Below are 18709 nucleotides of genomic sequence, written 5' to 3'. Positions count from 1 at the left end.
ATGCTCAACTGGTGAACTTGCTTTTTCCACTATGTAGCTTTTGGTGTGTGTGTGTGACATAAGGAAGAGAGAGTAGTATGATTATGGACAAATGGGGCATATGGGAATTTCAACAAAATAGAAGCCACTGGTTAGAAATTGGCCAGGTAGCCCAAACTATGGATGGCTCAGACAATTATCTGAGGAGTAGATTTTCTTTGCCACGTGGCAGTCTTTTGTTGGAAGATGTAAATATCAAAAAGTGATCTTTCATCAAGTAGAAGCTTTTTCTATAAATAATAAAGTATGGTAGTCTTACTCTTACGTGTCTCGTATTCTTATTTTCTTTATTTATATTTAAATTACGAAAAGTTGTGCAATTATATTTTCACGAAATATTCAAATATCTGAAGAAAACTGAGCAGGGTCGTCATAAATAAAAATATTCACAAATTAACGAACTCAAGTAGCGAAAAGTTTATGGGATGACGGAAACAAAAACACTGCTTACTTTATCATGCTTGCTAACAACAAAACATGAATATAACTACAAAACTCTTACACAGTTTATATCACAAAATGAAGATATGTGCCACTGAAGCAGAAAACTCACACTCACAATTAATTTCCATGACAATAAAGCAAAAGCAGCAGCAACATGTGATGAGGTGAAAAGAGCCACAGATTATTACATATGAGAAGTACAATCAAATTGCAGCTCAGTTACTACCTCAAAAAATCGTACTTAGAAGTGAACCTGATCTAAGTCCCAAGCCATCTCCTTTTTCTAGCTGGTCTTTTTAGCCGAGCCTCAGCAGTTTCAACGTTCAACTCCGGCAGCGAGGAGAAAGTCTTCTCACCATCCCTGCTCGTCATTATGGGCTCCTTAAAGCGCTCCCTTCGCCTCTCCATTTTCATTATAATTTCCTTAATCTTCTCATCATCCAATTTCTCAACCAATCTGTTATCATTTGAAGTAGTTTCCAGGTTCCCTGAAGCATGGATATGTGATTCAACTTCATTCTGCATTTCTTCAGCAATGATCTGGCCTTCCTCAATGTCCAGAGACTGGTTATGATAAATTTTCGAGAACTTACTCTGCTGATTTCTGTGGCTAACATCTACCTCTCCTTCATCTGGTTTGAATTTGTCCATGTCTACAGAATTATTTGGTTTCTTGTTAGTCAAACCCACGAGGTCACACTTACCATAGTATGTATCTTCTCCAGCTTCGGTGGTTCTTCTTATAGAGGATTGCAAGGTGCACTGCCACAAAGGGACATAAATATCAAATGTTCTACAATATAGAGCCGTTCAGAACAAATAATACAGATCATGCAAATTTGACTTGTAATATATTAAAAACAAGGCATTATGGAGGTACTAATCGGTCTTTCGAGACCATAAGGAAGAATTCTATTCATATAACAAAACCACATGCATAATAAACGGACCAGTTTCAGAGACCTTGTGTGTTTAACATCAACAGTGCGAAAAGCCTTATCAAGATAAGAATGAAAAAGAATCAATTGTCAACATCTAGATAAATTATGCAGGTGAAGATTATGCACATAACTGAGGTATTTACCATTTGATGAAAAATCTAGACCAAATGTGGTTTTCAACTGTGCAAAGTAGAACACATAATGTTATGCCTCAAAAGGAAAGTTAACATACTAGTATGGGGTTTCTAACTCTTTGCAACATAAATAACACAACAAATGTATAATAAAAACATAGTAATAGTTTATCAATACTAATAGCAGATGAAAACATAGATTAGACACTCAATAGATCCAAATGAATAATTTAAGAAGATGTTGATTCTATTTCAAGAGTAAACTGTTAGCATGGAGAAAATTTCAAAATATATAGCATACCCTGTGTAAATCTTATCACAGCAAGTACTAAGCCACCTAACACATCCAACATTCTGCCAGAGAATTAACAATTTGGAACAAGTGTATATGAAAGAAGGTTCAAGAGTTTCAAAAAGAATATGGCATCAACAAGGCAACTATCATGGGCCCAAAAGGGGTGCCACAACCTTAAGGGATTTACATGCTACAAGATCAACTAGATCCAGAAATTATAGGTGCTCCCATCTAGATACCATTGATGATAGAATATTAAGGTCATTAAAGATGAAGACAAAGAAGTACTTACATCAACACCATGTGCCTGCATATTAGATTCCTCAACATAAATTACTGATAGTTAGAAAATTTTGCAGCACAAATATAATTGTGAGAACAAACATATGCAATGATAGAGGGGAATGCAGTAGGACTGACAACACTGAACACTCTATTAAAATATGCTTGCCCTACAAATATAGGGCACTTGCTTATATTTAACAAAATGGTACATATAGTTGACCTCAATTTCCTCAATTCTACCTTTCTTCCCATAACCAAAGAGCGATCAACTGAATCTTGGTTACTCGGATGCATCCGAGCATGACCATTAAGTTCTGTGGATTCATGACACCCATCAAAATGATTACCACTATCTTCTTCTCCCAATATATTGGAGTTCAGCCTACCCATTTCTCTTTCACGAAGTTCCATTCTATCATCAACATCATCATTCTTTGAACTTCGTTTAGAATTATTATGGGATGGCTCCTCAGAGGCGACGAAAATATTGCCCTGCTTCCTGGACTTGCATACATTTTCCTTCAGAAGGAAGACCTCAGAGTGTTGATTGCCTCTTCTCCCAACAAAATGATCCTGATACCGATCATCTTTGATGCTTTCTCTTGTGTAATTAGTGTTTGAAGGTGGTTGGTAGTCTCTTCTTTTGACATGAAAATCCTCATGGGAACAATATCTGAGGCTTTCTCTGGGAATAAGAGTGGTGACATCAGTACCACACTGATCATATTCAATGTGCATTTCTTTCCATGAGCACCTCATGTTTCTTTGAACCCCCCCAGTTTTTGGTCCAGAAGCTCCTAGAAAGTCCCCTCTGCCAGAAGTATAAGGTTCCTCAGAAGAATAAAAAGGAAAAGGCCGATGTTTGATGTTCCTCCAATCATTAACCTTATTCTCAACAGAGCAGAGATTTTCTGAAATATTCAGAGGACTATGACGCCATCTATTGCCCCTTGAAGAGCTCACCACTTTTCTTCTATCATGAGCTACATTCAAATCATTAAGATGATCATGGTCTCCACCACTACTTGGGTGAATTCTTCTATGCTTTCCTTCCACAAATCTGTCATGTAGTGGTGACAGAGAGTCTTGTCTGGTTCTTCTCCTGAGATGTCCGCTTTCTCCTTTATACATGAACTGAGTGCCTCTTTGGTCAGCTGCAGAGGAGTACTTTCGTGATAGGTTCCGTAACTCCTCGCTATATCCCCGAAAATGATGTTTCCTCTGATTATGATACCTATTATAATCCAAAAGTTCATAATCAATCTGACTACTCTTGTAAAGAAAATTTCGTCTTTCACTAGTATTGTGACCATCAGGGGGACCTGCTTTGTATATATTATTTGGATTGTCCCACCAGTATTGGTCTTTCAGAAATGGCTGGCCCATATGATGATCAGGCAAACGCCCACCTGAGTAAGTCAGCGTTCTTTCTGAGTGGCTGCGGTAAGGAATAGCACTCTCAATATATTTGAAATCTGTTATTGCACTCTGTTTTCCATGGTTAACATGTCTGTTATAGAGATGCTTGGCATCAGTTGCATAAGAAGCATCCTCATCAGGCTGGTTCTTGAAATAGGGCAGATAATTAGATTTCTTGGGTTGATCAGAATACTCCCGCATGCTGTCTTTCCATCTCTCATGATATCCGCCATCTCTGGTACCTCTTCTGACACCACGTCTTTCAGAGTGTTTGGGAAGACGATATTTCTGATCGCTTAATTCACAGTCTAAGCTAGGCGAAGAGTACCTTGAACGCTTAGGGCTTTTCCCAATATATCTGCTACCAAGCGCATCACTCCTATGAGAAGATGAGTAACCCTGACCATGCTCTCTCCAACTGCATTTAACTGGTTCTGGTTCTCGTGCTGATGGCACTTTATTCAATATGCACCTTGATTTTCTTCTATTTGTATCATCTGAAGCTTCAGAAATGTCATCTGAATCACATTCAGAGACTTCAAATGGGCTATCCTCTACTGAATCGGATATCTGTACACTTCCACACTTATCCAAATCCAAGGGCACAGGATAGCTTGCTGCAGTATGCCTGGAGATGTAACCAATTTTTGCAGGAAGTTATCAGAGTTAAGAACATATAATCATGACGAATGAAACACAATATGTATAATAGATCAATAAAACAAATAAAATATTCTTCTCCTTCTGTACTAAAACATATCTGTATAAGCTACAATTTGAATATATTTATATTTTTAGATTCTTCCTTCCTTTGTATTCATCTCTGCATCTCACCCAACATAATCTCTGGCCAAGTGGTGACCACAAAACCAGATAAAGGATGCCTTGAGTGTATGGTGTACAAATACTAACAAGATATAAAAATATCATATAACAACAATTGAGCAAATCTCTAATGGCAATACATATGATGCTTCTCAACATTATCCGGATGAGCATATTTAGAGTGAGTGACTACTGATTAAAACATCAAAGTAATGCAATAACACCACTAGTGAGATTGGTTGTAGGGAAGACCTTTCTGAGACAATCTTTTGTCCTCCATGTTTCCGTCCATGGTTAGGTTGGTTATCCTCACTACATCTACTAATGAAGCGATTTCTGTCATCATCGTCCCCTTTCCTGGATGTTCTCCGCACTTGTGCCATTTCGTGAACTCTCTTCATCTTAGAATTTGAGGAATCATACTGCAATTTCTGCAGTCGAAATCCAAGCAAATATACTATAAGTATGACACAGAAAAAGGTGGAACTAATTTGATAACATTAACAACCAACAACTGAAGAGGAATCAAAAACACAATTGATGACTATCTAACAATCTCCAGCTCCAGTTTCAACTCTAGCCAACAAGGGGAAACAAATTAAAGATCATATGTAACAACATTCGAATACAGAGCAATCAAAGACAATGGATTCTTATACTTTCTCAGCCTTATCTAAAGATCCTAAACCTAATCAGTAACTTAACCCAAATAAACTACCACAACATAACCAAACATTTAAATAGTCAACATAAATATAATCAGAACCTTTCTATGGGACTGAGAGCTGTAATCCTCAACATTCACATTCTTCTCCTTTCCAGATGTTTCTTCATATCTCTTACGTTCACAGCTCTCACCAATTTTTCTCTCAACTCCACGGCTAGCCAATCCGTCCTCACTCTCGGTCTCGCTCTCGCTCACACTCTCGCCCTCGCTCCAGCTCGTGCTCCTGCTTTCACCTCTATCAACATTCTCTACAGGCAAAGTTCTCAAATCACCACCGCCGCCCTTCACCTCCGCCTCACATGAAGCATCACGCTCGACAGCTGCCTTCTGTTCCCCTCGCAGAGGATATGCAGAAGTACGGTCGCTCCGCGGGGGCAATTCGGTCGATCGATGCAAAGCGCTGATTGCCGAGCTTGCCTGCACCTCGACGTCGGCATAAAGGTCGCTGAAGTCATCATCGTCGAATTCCACCATCGCGAAAATGGAGGCGAGTAGAAATGGGGAATGGGATGTTTTGATAAACCCTCAACTCCTAAAAATTTGGATTCCTAAAACCCTAGCAGCACCTGACATTTTGGCATACTTCTTTATCTTGGTTGTTTTGTGTAAAGGTGCACACTTGTTTGGTCCATGAATTTCACCAAAATATCATTTTTGACCCATAATATTTAAAAATATCATCTGATATTCATAAACTTCAATTTAATACTCTACTTTTCCACTGTTTCAAAGTGTTGGAAATGTGATTATGTAATGTTGAAAATTATACAAAAAACTGGAATCAAATTTGACGAGGACGATTCCGACGATGAATGCAATCATGATTACGATCATGATTGTGGACGGGATATTGATTTTGAAGGCGACGACCATTGCAATGAGGTTTCACGAGTCGGTGATTGATCGATCTCGGTTGATCAATGAGGTACCGACGACGATTGCGATCAGAGGTGGACCCACTGGAACCACAATGTTGATACTCCATGTATATATTACATGGGAACTTATGAATTTTAGTGGAAGTCCAAGTGGCTGTCTAGTTGGGCTCAAAACTTTCAATTCTTGTAAACCTGGGTTCAATCCCCTCTATGAGTGCTTACAGAATTTCTATGTCTGCCACTGGCTATCATGATTGTGGGTGGGATATTGATGTTAAGGGTGACGACAATCGTAATGAGGCTTTGCGAGTCGGTGATTGATCAATCGGTTGATTATTCTGTAAGCGGTTAATTTGTTTGCGAAATTGTGATTATGTTGGAAATGTTGTAGTAAAGTTTACGAAAACTGGAATTAAATTTTTGAAACTTTTAGTTTTTTGTTTTGAAGATCTGATTGGTTATTGTATCTAAAAAAACTTTGGATGAAATGGAAAAGAAGAGAGAAAAAAGTAAGACAAAGAGGAAGAAAACATAAAGATACAAAATTCAAATATTTTAATGAAAAAGAAAGAGTAAATTGTGAAAATGAGTATTTTTGCCCAAAAAATTCAAAATAGTAAAAATGCTGTTCAAATGTTATTAAACCAATATTGTAGAGCTCAAATAATATTTTCAAACATCACTGACCAAAAATGATATTTTGACAAACTTTATTGATAAAAAAATATATTCATTTTTTTCAGACCGATTACCTCAAATTAAATCAATACATTCACTAATCGAAATGTCAATCGGTGTCTCGACTGCGATGATGCATGTCATTTCAATTTTCTAAATTCTAAAAGTCGAATTAGTTTACGAGCTTGCTATAAATTAAAGACATGAGATTGAAATAAACTTTTTCCTCATAGTATATTGAGTGCATCCAAGTATTTATATTGTGACTGCTCGTATTAGTAAATTCAAGTTAAATTTTATTTCAGATGAAAAATAATAGTACTACTATAATCTCGAGACACTTATTAACTGAAAAAGCGAGTAGAGGAAAATGATAGATTTTGGGCGATTAATTAGGTGGGCATTTACTGATAAGGTACTAAATCTAAATTAATTATCTGATTCTTCTTACACAGTAAATTTGACCAATATTTTACTTGAAGAATTTATTAATCTCTTTTCCTGACCTCTTTAATCTCTACAAGTAGTACGGAGTATTATGTTGTGAGGAATTAATTATATGTTACGTATGTTGTAGGAATATTCCGGACATTAGTTTTATACATAAAAAATTAAGTTCTTGTCTCAAAAAATTACGAAAGTAATTAATCAACAAATTTCTATAGATAAACGAGATGTGAACGAACGTACAATTTTTTCACCCTTTTTAAAATGTGAATATACACATAATAGCCCTATTTTCCAGAAGTTGTTGGAAGACGATTAAATCCATATTTTGGCACACCATTTTTCATCTTAATGAAAAATACAACAGTGAGTGTCAACATCACACCTCCAAAAATAACTGAACCTGCCAGAAAATTAATAGCCACAATTAATTCTCGATTTTTGTCACATTTTGCACTAGCTATAGCTACTGCACTGATAAGTTAACGTATACTACCTCTATCCCCCAAATTTTAACACAGTTTATTATCTAAGTTCGTCCCTAAAAATTTAACACACTTTACTTTTTACTATTTTTAGTAGTGAACCTCATATTCCACTAACTCATTCTTATTCACATTTTATTATAAAAATAATACTTTAAAAGTAGGACCCACATTCCACCAACTTTTTTCAACTCACTTTTCATTACATTTCTTAAAACTCGTGCCGAGTCAAAGTGTGTCAAAATTTGGAGGATGGAAGTAGTATAATTAATTCAAGTGGTCATATTGTATTACTACTAATTATTTACCATTGCATATGTAATATCGTTTCTAATCTAGTAGTAGTATAACAGTTTTAATTAATAATGTCTCATAATTTTATTTTTATAGGGTTATGTCTCGCGATTTTGGAATGAAATAGACTCAGCCTCGTGACAAGTACTGCATTTAGCCATCTACCGAAGGATTTTTACTTACCAATTGCCACATAATTAGGTTTGGATGTCTTTGACTTCGACACTTCACCTGCAAATTTTCAATAAATAAGTAACTATAATGAAATTATGAAAGTGTTGATACTTATTTGTAACATTACATACTTATTAGCCATGCATTTGATTTTACCATATTAATTTTAATTTTAATTAATTATAGAATAATTGAAAAAATTATAAATTTATAATTTAAATTGTGAAAAAATACAGTACTTTAAAGTTTATTCACTTAGTCTCGTAATAATTGTCACTTTTTTCATTTTGGTCCGTCCCACAATAATTGTAAGATTTATTTTTTACCGTAAGTAGTAAGTAGGCCCCACAATATACTAACTCACTTCACTCACATATTATTATAAAATCAATTTTAAAAATTGGTCTCACATTTCACTAGCTTTTTCAACCAACATTAAGAGTAGGGATGTCAATGGGGCTAACCCGTTCGGGTTCGGGCCAACCCACTCGGATTGCCGGGCTATTCGGGTTATGGATTTTTCGGGTTATAAATTTTCAACCCTAACCCTAACCCGCCGGGTTTTGGGCTAACCCATCGGGCTATTCGGGCCTAAAAGCTTTCGAAAATAATTTCTTGTATCGAAATTTTTTTCTATAAAATGATTTTAAATTTTAGATACTTTTTTTTCTTTTTAGTTAGAATCATATAAAATCTTCATATTTTCATAATATTCGACAATAATACTTGGAATGAAGCGTTTCATCTCGATCAACTACAACATAAATTAAAGCTTGTGTTCGTGTTATTATTTTGGGCTTTTGGCATTGTTCGCAACTAATTATTTGTGAAAATTAAAAATCATATCTTACCTGAATCATTATTAAAATGATAAATATATTAAGATTTTGTTGAGTTATTTTGTCTTGATTGACTTTGGTGGTGGTAAGACACTAATGACAGATGATGGGACGGTGGAATAATGAGTCGAGTGAGGATTCAAAAATATAAAAAAAAAAACTAAAACTTAATAATTTTAATTAAAAGTTGCAACCCATCGGACCGACCCGCAACCTTTTCGGGCCAACCTGTTTAATCCGCCAACCCATTCTGGCCAACCCGTTTAGCCCATTTTGTATTCGGGTAATAAAATTTCAATCCTAACCCGCTTATTTTATCGGATTGTTCGGGTCGGCCCACGGGTTTCGGGTTGAATTGACCTCTCTAATTAAGAGTGAAAATTATATTGAGACAGAGAAAGTAAAATGATGAGAGAATTTACCAGACACGTGGCACGTGAGCGAGCTATTTCGTCCATTACTGCAAAAGCAAACAAAATTCCGATCACCACCACCGTTAGAACTATACCCACAAAATCCCCCACTCTCTTCGCACGCTTTGCACGATCCATCAACCAATTCCCACGCCAATTTAAACCCTAATTCCACCGCATTCCCCGATCCATTCCGGAGATCATCCACCGCGCTCTCGATCACCGGCGCAACCACACTGGACTCACAGTGGCTCATCCACTCCGATTCAGGCTCCGATCCTTCCAGAAACGCGTACGAATGCTTCGCGCCTCGCTGCAGGCACTTAATTCCGGCGGCCGACGGCGGATACGCGGTGCAATTGTAGTAAAAACGGACCAATTTGTTGCCGGTGTTGTTGTAGCTGAGGGGAGAGTAATCGGAGTGGTCCAGCGCAACGGATCGGGCGGCGATCGGGCATGATTCGATTTCGCCGCCGTAGGTGACGGTGATTGAGTTATCGGTGGTGTTGAGGCTTTGTACGGCGTAGGGATTGTTGGAGATGTGGAGGATTGGTTGGCTGTTGGCGCATGAGATGGCGAGATTTGGGTAGCCGCAGGAGTGCGGGTGGTGGATTTGGGGGTGGAATGGGTAGCTGAGGGTGAGGCCGTTGCCGCAGTCGAAGGGGGCGCACGACGGCGGTGGCGGAGAATTGACCGAATTGACATTCGTTGCTACGAAGAGGAAGGTGGTGATGAGGGGTAGAAGTGGAAGAAGGCGAGCTTTTGGCGCCATAGATGAAAACACTCTTATCTCAATAATTAGTGAGGTTTTGTGTTAATACACACGCGGGATTGTTCATTAGGCAATTGAACCACCCAATATTTAATTAATTCATTATTAATAATGTATGTATGTTATTTGAAAAATGAATATATGATCAATCAATTGGGAATTAGGAGAACTATATTATTTTTATTCCAGAAGAGATTCATCTAGCACAATTATTCCAGAGATATATTATGTGCTAAATTGACTTTCTTTATCTATGATTATGTATCTGTAGTTTTATTTTGTCCATAGTTAAGTGTCACTTTTACTTCTCACTGTATCACTTTTGATAGAGAAAAATTGATAAAATAAGTAAAATAAGAAAAAAAGTATATCACTTTTGATAGAGAAAAATTGATAAAATAAGTAAAACAAGAAAAAAAGTAGATAAAATATGAGAAAGAAAGAGAAAGAGTAAGAAAGAGGTGAGAAAAAATAAATAAAGAATGTGAAAATTTTTATTTTTAAAATAAGACTATTTTTTATGAATATCTAAAATGATGAAATGAGATTATTTTTATGAAAAAGGGGAGTATGTTCCACTACTACTATAAAAGTGTAGCATTATTAACTAACGAACTTGTATAACAATTTAAAATTTTGAATCATTATTATTATGTGTGGTCTATTTACACCAAATACATATGTACATTATGGAAATATTTGGAATCATATTCATTATTCAATCATAATTCAAGTTATAACAGTCCAAATCTGTAGTACTCTATGCTTTATTTTACTACTATTGCAAAAGTCACATCTAAAATAAGTCAACGAAGTAAGTAGAGTGATATATTAATTGATAGAAACATTTCCATGCGCAATTTAGACTTGTGCCAGTTTTGGTGACCTAAACCTAATTTTCAAACATTTTAATAGTAGTATGATATTCGCCCCAATAATTTTCGTCTCTACTTAGTTTTTCAATATTCCAATTAAACTTGTTTTAAACTCCCATTATCATTCTAAATTTTAGAAATTTAATAAATATAAGCAAGGATTGAAAGAAAATGTCAAATAATAACTTCGTTTAATTCCAGTACAGTACCATTTTGATTAAAGCAAGTGGGGAACGATATACAGTACAGATAGCTAAATTTGACACGTATTCTTTAAAAGGAGTGACAAATAGATTTCATTAGTACAGAAGTCCCCATTTATATATCTTCAATAAATATAAAACCGAAATAAAATATTTTCAGATCATGAATATCCATTTAATCTCTGCCAAACGCATTAAAAATCGTTGAAAGTTCTGCCTGTGTTACGAGGCAATTAAGTTGGGGGCATTTACACACTTTTCAATTGATGGATTTATGAAGAAATTGTGAAAGCATGGGCAAGAGCAATTACTTTTCGAATATGCATGCAATTTATATCCCAGCTAACAATCACCAAAAACTGTCCCTACTAATAAATCATAAATTCATAATCTTTCATATTTTGGTCATTCCAAAAGATAGGGATGTCAATTGGGCTAACCCGCTCGGGTTCGGGCCAATCTACTAGGGTTGTCGGGCTATTTGGGTGCGGGTTATTCGGGCTGTGAATTTTTCAGGTTACAAATTTTCGGTCCTAACCCTAAATTTTCGGGTTTCGAGCTAACCCACGGGCTATTCGGGTCAATAGTAATCTTATATGTTACTTTCTATCCTATCCAATATTTTAAATTATTAAAAAGCAGATTGATGCAAATAGTAAAGTATTATCAAAGTGATCAAGAAAAAGAAAATAATACGTAGCAATTGAAAATTGAAACAAAATAGATAAACATAATCGAAACAAAATAGATAAACATATCGTTTAATTAATAGCGCACATGAATCTGACTACAATTAAATAAAAATAATGCATTTCATATAACTCTAACTTTCAATTTGAGAGAGAAGACATAATTACCATATATTCTTCATATCAATGTCGTATTTAATATTGATATTACCATATATACTTCATCTAAGTATATAATCCAAAATTTTAATTATATTTTTATATTAAATGCTCAATCCGTGGGCTAACCCGCAACCCACCCGGGCCAGCCCGCATAACCCGCCGACCGAACGAATTAGCCCGTGTACCCGCTTCTGAATATGGGTTGCGATTTTCCGACCCTAACCCTATGATTTTACCGGATAGTTCGGATCGACCCGTAGATTTCAGGCTAGATTGACATCCCTACCAAAAGATACAATATTTTTAACAGTAGCAAATTTCGTAAATAATTTGGAAATATTGAAAAGATGTGATTTTGAATTGTTGATATGTGTATAAAGGAATCAGTCATTATAATAAGCACATGTTATTGTAGTTTGTGGTTATATATTAGTACTTCTATATTGGACATGATTCTTTTGTATCAGTGTATCGGTTTATTTTCGTTATGAACACATTTTTTTATTGTTAGAAATATCGAATTAGGAACCACCCAGAAATGTTTGATATTGATTGTCGTCGATCTCTGATACAATTGTGAAAGAGTAATTGCATCGATTAGGACATGTTACATATATAATGTTAAACGTGCTTCTTTTCATTCTATATATATGAACTTGCTACTTGCTAGTACTCATTTTTTTACTATATATATTTATTTTTATTTACTAAAGGCTTGGCTTTGTTACTACTACTATTTTAACACACAACTTTAATTTAACTAGCTAATAATTGGTTGATAAGATTGGTAAATATATAATCAACGTATGTTTTTAAGAGGTAAATTTTTGAAAAGAATGAAATTTGATCAAATTTTTTCTATCTACCAGTTTGAAAATCGGCTAAAAAAAATTGTGAAATTTGTTCATTTTTTCTTTTAATTATACTATGTTTACATTGAGTACAATACAGTAACAATAGAAAAATCATATGTAGAGCTCACCACTGAGAGCTCACCACTGATTAATTAAACGACATCATTTGATTGAAATGTATTAACAGTATGTTACATGTTGCCGGCTATAATTTTTTCCATCACTAGATAACTGAGAATAAATTTAAATTTTACTATTCTCAACGTCAGAAAAATTGGTAAAGCAAGAAATAAGTAGAGAGAAAAAGTAATTAAAGTATTATTAGTGGAGAATGATTCCACCTCACTAGAGAAAAAAAACTTTTTAAAATTGAAAAATGCATATTCTTATGGGACGGACTAAAAATGAAAGAGTGCATATTCTTATGGGAACAGAAGGAATATGATTTTTCTCACTAATTTTTAAAGTTGCCAGATAGACTGAAAATTGATCAAATTTCATAATATTCGACAATTTATCCTTTTCTAATGTATACTATTCCCATGTGCCAGACTAATCGTGACGTTTCATTTTCACAAGTGTATTGAATAAATAATACTATCTCCGTTCCACTTTAGGAGTCCCAGTCACTTTTCTGCATTGTCTTCTCAACATTATTTTATCTCCTACATTACCATTTTTTCATTTTTATTATTTATTACTATCATTTTTATAAAATTAGTGCAGAAAAGTGATTGTGACGGAAGGAGTATAAATAGTTAAAGTGGAGAAAAAGTCAAGTAAAGAAAATAATATAGAAGAGAGTCATACTTCCCTGTATTATTCGCTCTTACTTTACTTTCTCTCAACTTTAATTATTTGTCACTGCTACTAATTTTTCAAAACACACATTTTCAATTAGACCGGAATGGATGGAGTATTATTATTGAAATAATAGAATACAAGTGAGACATAAAAAATATCGGGCACAAATATCTTTAAACATTTATCAGGCAGTTTTGGCATTCTAGCCACATTATTACTAGTTGGCTCATTTTAACTGAAGGTGTGAGTGGCTAATTGAAACAGTAACTTTTTAGACTGACGACGTGATGTAGTATTAAAAAAATGCAACATCCGCAAGCACGTTGCAGTTGGCAGCGCGGAGCTATGGTGACCTTGAGATCACGGGTTTAAACCCCGCCACTTGCTAGGAGACTTTCGACCTTAATCTGCAAGCCCGATCAAGCAGGATTAGTCGGATTTCGCCAAAAGATAGGTTCGGTACACATGTAGTTAAACCAAAAAAATAAAAATAAAAATGCAACATCCGAAAACCAAAAATGGAAAATTCGACTATTTCTCTTCATATAATTACAAAACTAGGATTAGCTTCCTCCCGCAAATCATGGATATATGTAGCATGGATTTCGAATACTAATGAAAAGTGCCTTTCTACTATAAAAAAATGAAAAGTTAGAAAATAAAAATGTGTGATGCGTGCAGCAACACGTTGGTATCTAAGATCACCAGTATTGGTTTTAACTTTCAAGTAAAACAGTGAATAAAGTACAAAGTATTTGAGAAGGAACATTAGGACATAAAGATTAACACATGGTATTAATTATAGGATTATATGTAGTTGCGGATCATTAAATGCATTTGAAACTATATTCAATGACTGACAGAAGGATATGAATCATTTCATATTGCTGGTTTACATCTCATAAATATAAACCTTTTATAATAATGTCATTCTTTTTCTTTAAAAAGAAAGCCTTTCAAATTATACACGCTATTTTGTTTTAATGTTAAAAAAAATACTATCATGATCTCAGTCATTGAAAATTTGATGAAACCTTATCAATCATTTTGATCAAAAAAATGGAACGCACGTTATATAATCTGAAAAATGTTACAAAAATGGAACGCGCCTTCACTCGTTGGTTTGGAGTTGGTGCCCAAGGTTTGCATTCTCACTCATTTCATCAACAAAAGATTTGAGAAATATCAAAGGTTGAAATGGCGATTAAAGGTAGCAGGTATGTTGCTCGGTGAAGCTCGGGGTTTGACTTTTCTATTTCTTCTCCTCTCTTTGGCTGCGTATGAGGGTGTTGTTGCTTGGTTGTTAGTGTTACTATGTTGATTTTGCTAGCTTTTCGAATCTCTTTTGTACGTCGGACCTTTTGAGCCTTTCTAAATGCATAAAAAAAATGTTAAAAATTTCGTGGCAATTTTTTATAATTTTGATATATACATGCTAAATCAATCGTGAAACCGAAGCTTCAATGATAGTAAAATGCAATTAAATTAGTTACTTACTCTCCAAGATTTGGAACACAGTCCTATGAAAAATTTGAAGACCGTATTAGTCAAATATTGCTAGGTTTTAGTATAGGCTTTACTATATATTAGTAGTATATACTAATAAAATATTAGAAACTCAGCTGCATTATGTCTCACTTTGAACCCATCTTCCTATGCAATCTCGATGAAAGTAATTATTGTGCAACAAAAACACAGTTCCACACATTACACGCAGCAGAAGAGTCCTATAAATTTCTATCTTTTCCCATTGTGCATTAAATATTTCTGTGTTTCTCTATCATCTTTTTATGCTCAACTAATGGTACTGGACCTTTTTTGTCTCCCTTTCATAAACGCTTCGAAAAAGATATCAAATCCAGCCTAACCCCCAATTTCCTCCCTGTCTTGTGTGTTTCTAGTTTCTACTTATGACAAATTAGAAATTCAAGAATCATTGAATCATCATCATGAATACTACTCTCCACATTTTCCTCTACTTCATGATGTTCATCATTTTGTTCCTCAATCTTGGCCTCCTCCAATCAGGTAATTATTAATGTATTCATTTATATAATTATTTTCTTTTTTGAGAGACAAACCATCAATTTTGAAGAATGCTCATTCTCAACCTCAATTCAGACATAGGTTGGTTTGATGATCTCACATGATTCTTGCTCAAAATTGTGTCAGGAAATTTCTTGCACTTGAATAGTGATGCAAACACAACAACAACTCTTTCCAATCCCAAACCAGAACAAGCTCACTTCAAACATAGGAAGCTTATGCTACATGGTAATTTCCAATCACACACACACACACAATGTCCACTTTCTATTTCATGAGTCTTGATGTTAATTTTGTTCAATTTTGTGGTAAAAGGCGAGTGCTCAAAATGGGACATAAGCATCTCACAAAGCAGGTATCCAACATCAGGAATCCCAGAATTCATAGTGCAGATTGTGAACACATGTGTGACTGGGTGTGCACCTTCCAACATTCATGTGAGGTGTGGATGGTTTGCTTCCACAAGAATGGTGAATCCTAGGACTTTCAAAAGGCTGTCTTATGATGATTGTCTTGTTAATGGAGGCCTCCCATTGAAGAGCAGCCAGAGCATTAGGTTCACTTATGCAAATTCTTTCATGTATCCTCTCGAGTTCAAGTCTGCCAGCTTCTGCTGAAAACCAGAGAGAGAAAGAGGGTTTTGGGAATTAATTGGATGGAAATTTACAGAAATGAACCATGATTTGTTCAAGAATCTGATGAAGATATCATAGATATTCTTGTATAAATCTTGTCAATTTGCATGTGGGGGAGGTGTAAATTGTAATTAGATTGAATTAATTAGATTTTTTGTGATAGATTTTTACTATATATATATATATATATATACTCTTGTTCTTACTTTTTAGTAGTAGAATTTTGGGTCCATGAGTTAGTTCACTGTTATTAACAGTTCAAATTTCTAGCTAATTACAAGTGTAATTAATAGTATGGAGTATTATTTAATTAATCTTAGAAGGAAGTGTTCATCTTCTTTATATTTGTCTAATTATTAGGATAGTGATAAAATGCAAACTCATGTATTATATAAACTCTAAACTATGATCTAGACCGTTGAAAAATGTCAACAGATGATAAAATTACATCAACACAAAATGTCAACACGATGTCAACACATCAATGTTGACACTGTGTTGACTTTTTCTATTGATGTAATTTTATCATCTGTTGACATTTTTCAATGGTCCAGATTATAGTTTGAAGTTTGTACAATATTTAGAGTTTGCATTTAATCACATTCGTTATTATTCCTGTAACTTAAATTAATTAAAGCACACATATTTACTCATTTAATATTTATAGCATTAAAGCCTCGTGATAATATTAATGTAACCAATGGACATGAAATTGAATCGAAAATAAAGAGCCGTGACACTTAATTGTGTGATAGCAGCTCCAGTGAGTCATGCTCCGCATTAAATTTTTCTATGATCATAAAATTGAGGGTATTAATTTTCATCAAATTAATAAACGATCATATTCTTTATACTACTAATGCATAACCAAATTAATCCAACACGTGCACTAATTAACGATTGATTCTTCCATCATTGTCCAATAATAAGGGCGCCTCGTGATTCCTTGCTATATTGGTCCAGACTCCAGTGAATTAAATCACACAATATTTTAGGCAATTTCGATTCTAGTAACTTCTAATTCAGTGAAATTGTGAAGTCAACGAATTTGTGACAGATTACTAAATATCTAAAAAGAGAAAATTTCAAAACAAATAAAACAATTAATTCGAGGTGCAAATGTCGTACTACTACAATATATGACTGAATGCGTTAGAGCTTCATTTTCATAACTGCAACTGCAGAAAAAGCCATTTGCCATCTCTCTCCTTTGAAAGTTTTACTGTTATAGGAGTAGTAGTAATTATTTTCATTTTGAGAGGTGCAACGTGGATTATGATTTATGCTCAATTTCATGAGAGTTCTTCCAAAAAATAAGTTTAGTCAATTTAACTTATTTTCATAATCTTATCGATACTAATCAATTTACCATTATTTTCAAAATATACATTTTATTTGACTCTTAATATATTATTTATGAACTCTTAATATATTATTTATAAGTTTTTGAAATTTTCTAGAAATTTTACTAGTAGAAAATAAGTGTTTCCAAATACAGTTCATTTTATGTGAAGTTCTGCCATACATTAGATGCACCAAAGAAATCTCTCTTTCTTGGGTAGTGAGATTGATGTGAACAACACAATCTATAAAAGCCGTAGATTGGGGACCTAGGAAATTCTACATTTAAAGATGGCCCAAGGCCCTAAACTTTGTTCATTCATATAAAACCATTTTTGATAATAATTTGGTGGAGATTGGAATCTTAAAAATTAACAATATTAATTTAAATTTGTTCGATACAACTAGATTTATCAAGTCAATTTGTGGTCCGAAGAAGATGGCAGAATTGTTGGCGGAAGTTTTTGGTGGCCGGTTTGAGATGTCTACTCGTGTGGACACATTTTTGTTTAACAAATAGGAGTATTTTGATGGTAGAATTTGTTTATATAAATTCTACTAAAATTATTGTTAATATAAATTACCAAAATTCTAGCATGATACACACTAGTTTATTTTCAGCTAGCAAATATACTTATGAACTACTGTCAGAAAATAAAATACTATTCCTCTATCCCAGTTAAAATGACACATAACCTTTTCGCACTCGTGTAGAAAAAATGATGATAAATAGTTAAAATAGAGAAAAAATTAAGTAAATTAGAGAATATTATAGAAGACACTATCTTCTATATTATTATCTTTTTTACTTTATTTTCTCTCCAATTTAACTATTTATTATCATTTTTCCAAAACATGTGAAAAAGAAACGTGTCTTCTAAGCTAGGACGGAGGGAGTACAAATATAGATATTTTTGGATAAGAACGTGCAAAAATATACTCCCGTTGTCCATGATTTGATAACCATTTTGACTTGACATAGATTTTAAGAAATTATTTAACTTTATAAAG

At 34.3% G+C, this 18709-nt stretch overlaps 3 protein-coding genes across 7 annotated transcripts; 1 reads left to right on the top strand and 2 right to left on the bottom strand.

Annotated features, from left to right (window-relative positions):
- Window positions 1–575: 575 nt before the first annotated feature.
- On the bottom strand, window positions 576–5669 carry LOC125194407. 5 transcript variants are annotated; one of them, XR_007171749.1, is made up of 6 exons: window positions 5149–5669; window positions 4635–4813; window positions 2379–4185; window positions 1568–1604; window positions 1077–1245; window positions 840–971 (listed from the first exon to the last, which is right to left on the bottom strand). XR_007171749.1 is itself a non-coding variant. In XM_048092599.1 (5 exons), the coding sequence occupies exons 1-5, from the start codon at window positions 5581–5583 to the stop codon at window positions 742–744; spliced, it is 2820 nt and encodes a 939-aa protein (XP_047948556.1). In that variant the 5' UTR covers window positions 5584–5669; the 3' UTR covers window positions 576–741. The 5 variants fall into 5 exon arrangements, 4 of the variants coding, with proteins under 4 accessions (XP_047948556.1, XP_047948555.1, XP_047948558.1 ...); XM_048092599.1 differs by lacking the exon at window positions 1568–1604 and having other exon boundaries at window positions 576–971; XM_048092601.1 differs by lacking the exon at window positions 840–971 and having other exon boundaries at window positions 1059–1245.
- A 1640-nt stretch (window positions 5670–7309) lies between these two features.
- LOC125196765 (LEAF RUST 10 DISEASE-RESISTANCE LOCUS RECEPTOR-LIKE PROTEIN KINASE-like 1.2) lies at window positions 7310–10161 on the bottom strand. The gene is made up of 3 exons (XM_048095382.1): window positions 9327–10161; window positions 8075–8122; window positions 7310–7515 (listed from the first exon to the last, which is right to left on the bottom strand). Exons 1-3 carry the CDS (start codon window positions 10087–10089, stop codon window positions 7400–7402), a joined length of 927 nt encoding a protein of 308 aa, XP_047951339.1. The 5' UTR covers window positions 10090–10161; the 3' UTR covers window positions 7310–7399.
- A 5314-nt stretch (window positions 10162–15475) lies between these two features.
- On the top strand, window positions 15476–16583 carry LOC125191684 (TPD1 protein homolog 1-like). Its single transcript, XM_048089089.1, has 3 exons — window positions 15476–15704; window positions 15849–15950; window positions 16038–16583. Exons 1-3 carry the CDS (start codon window positions 15626–15628, stop codon window positions 16337–16339), a joined length of 483 nt encoding a protein of 160 aa, XP_047945046.1. The 5' UTR covers window positions 15476–15625; the 3' UTR covers window positions 16340–16583.
- Window positions 16584–18709: the final 2126 nt, after the last annotated feature.

This window comes from Salvia hispanica, chromosome 6 (assembly GCF_023119035.1).
Source record: "Salvia hispanica cultivar TCC Black 2014 chromosome 6, UniMelb_Shisp_WGS_1.0, whole genome shotgun sequence".
NCBI classification, from domain to species: domain Eukaryota; kingdom Viridiplantae; phylum Streptophyta; class Magnoliopsida; order Lamiales; family Lamiaceae; genus Salvia; species Salvia hispanica.
This window is presented reverse-complemented; position numbering and strand designations above follow the sequence as displayed.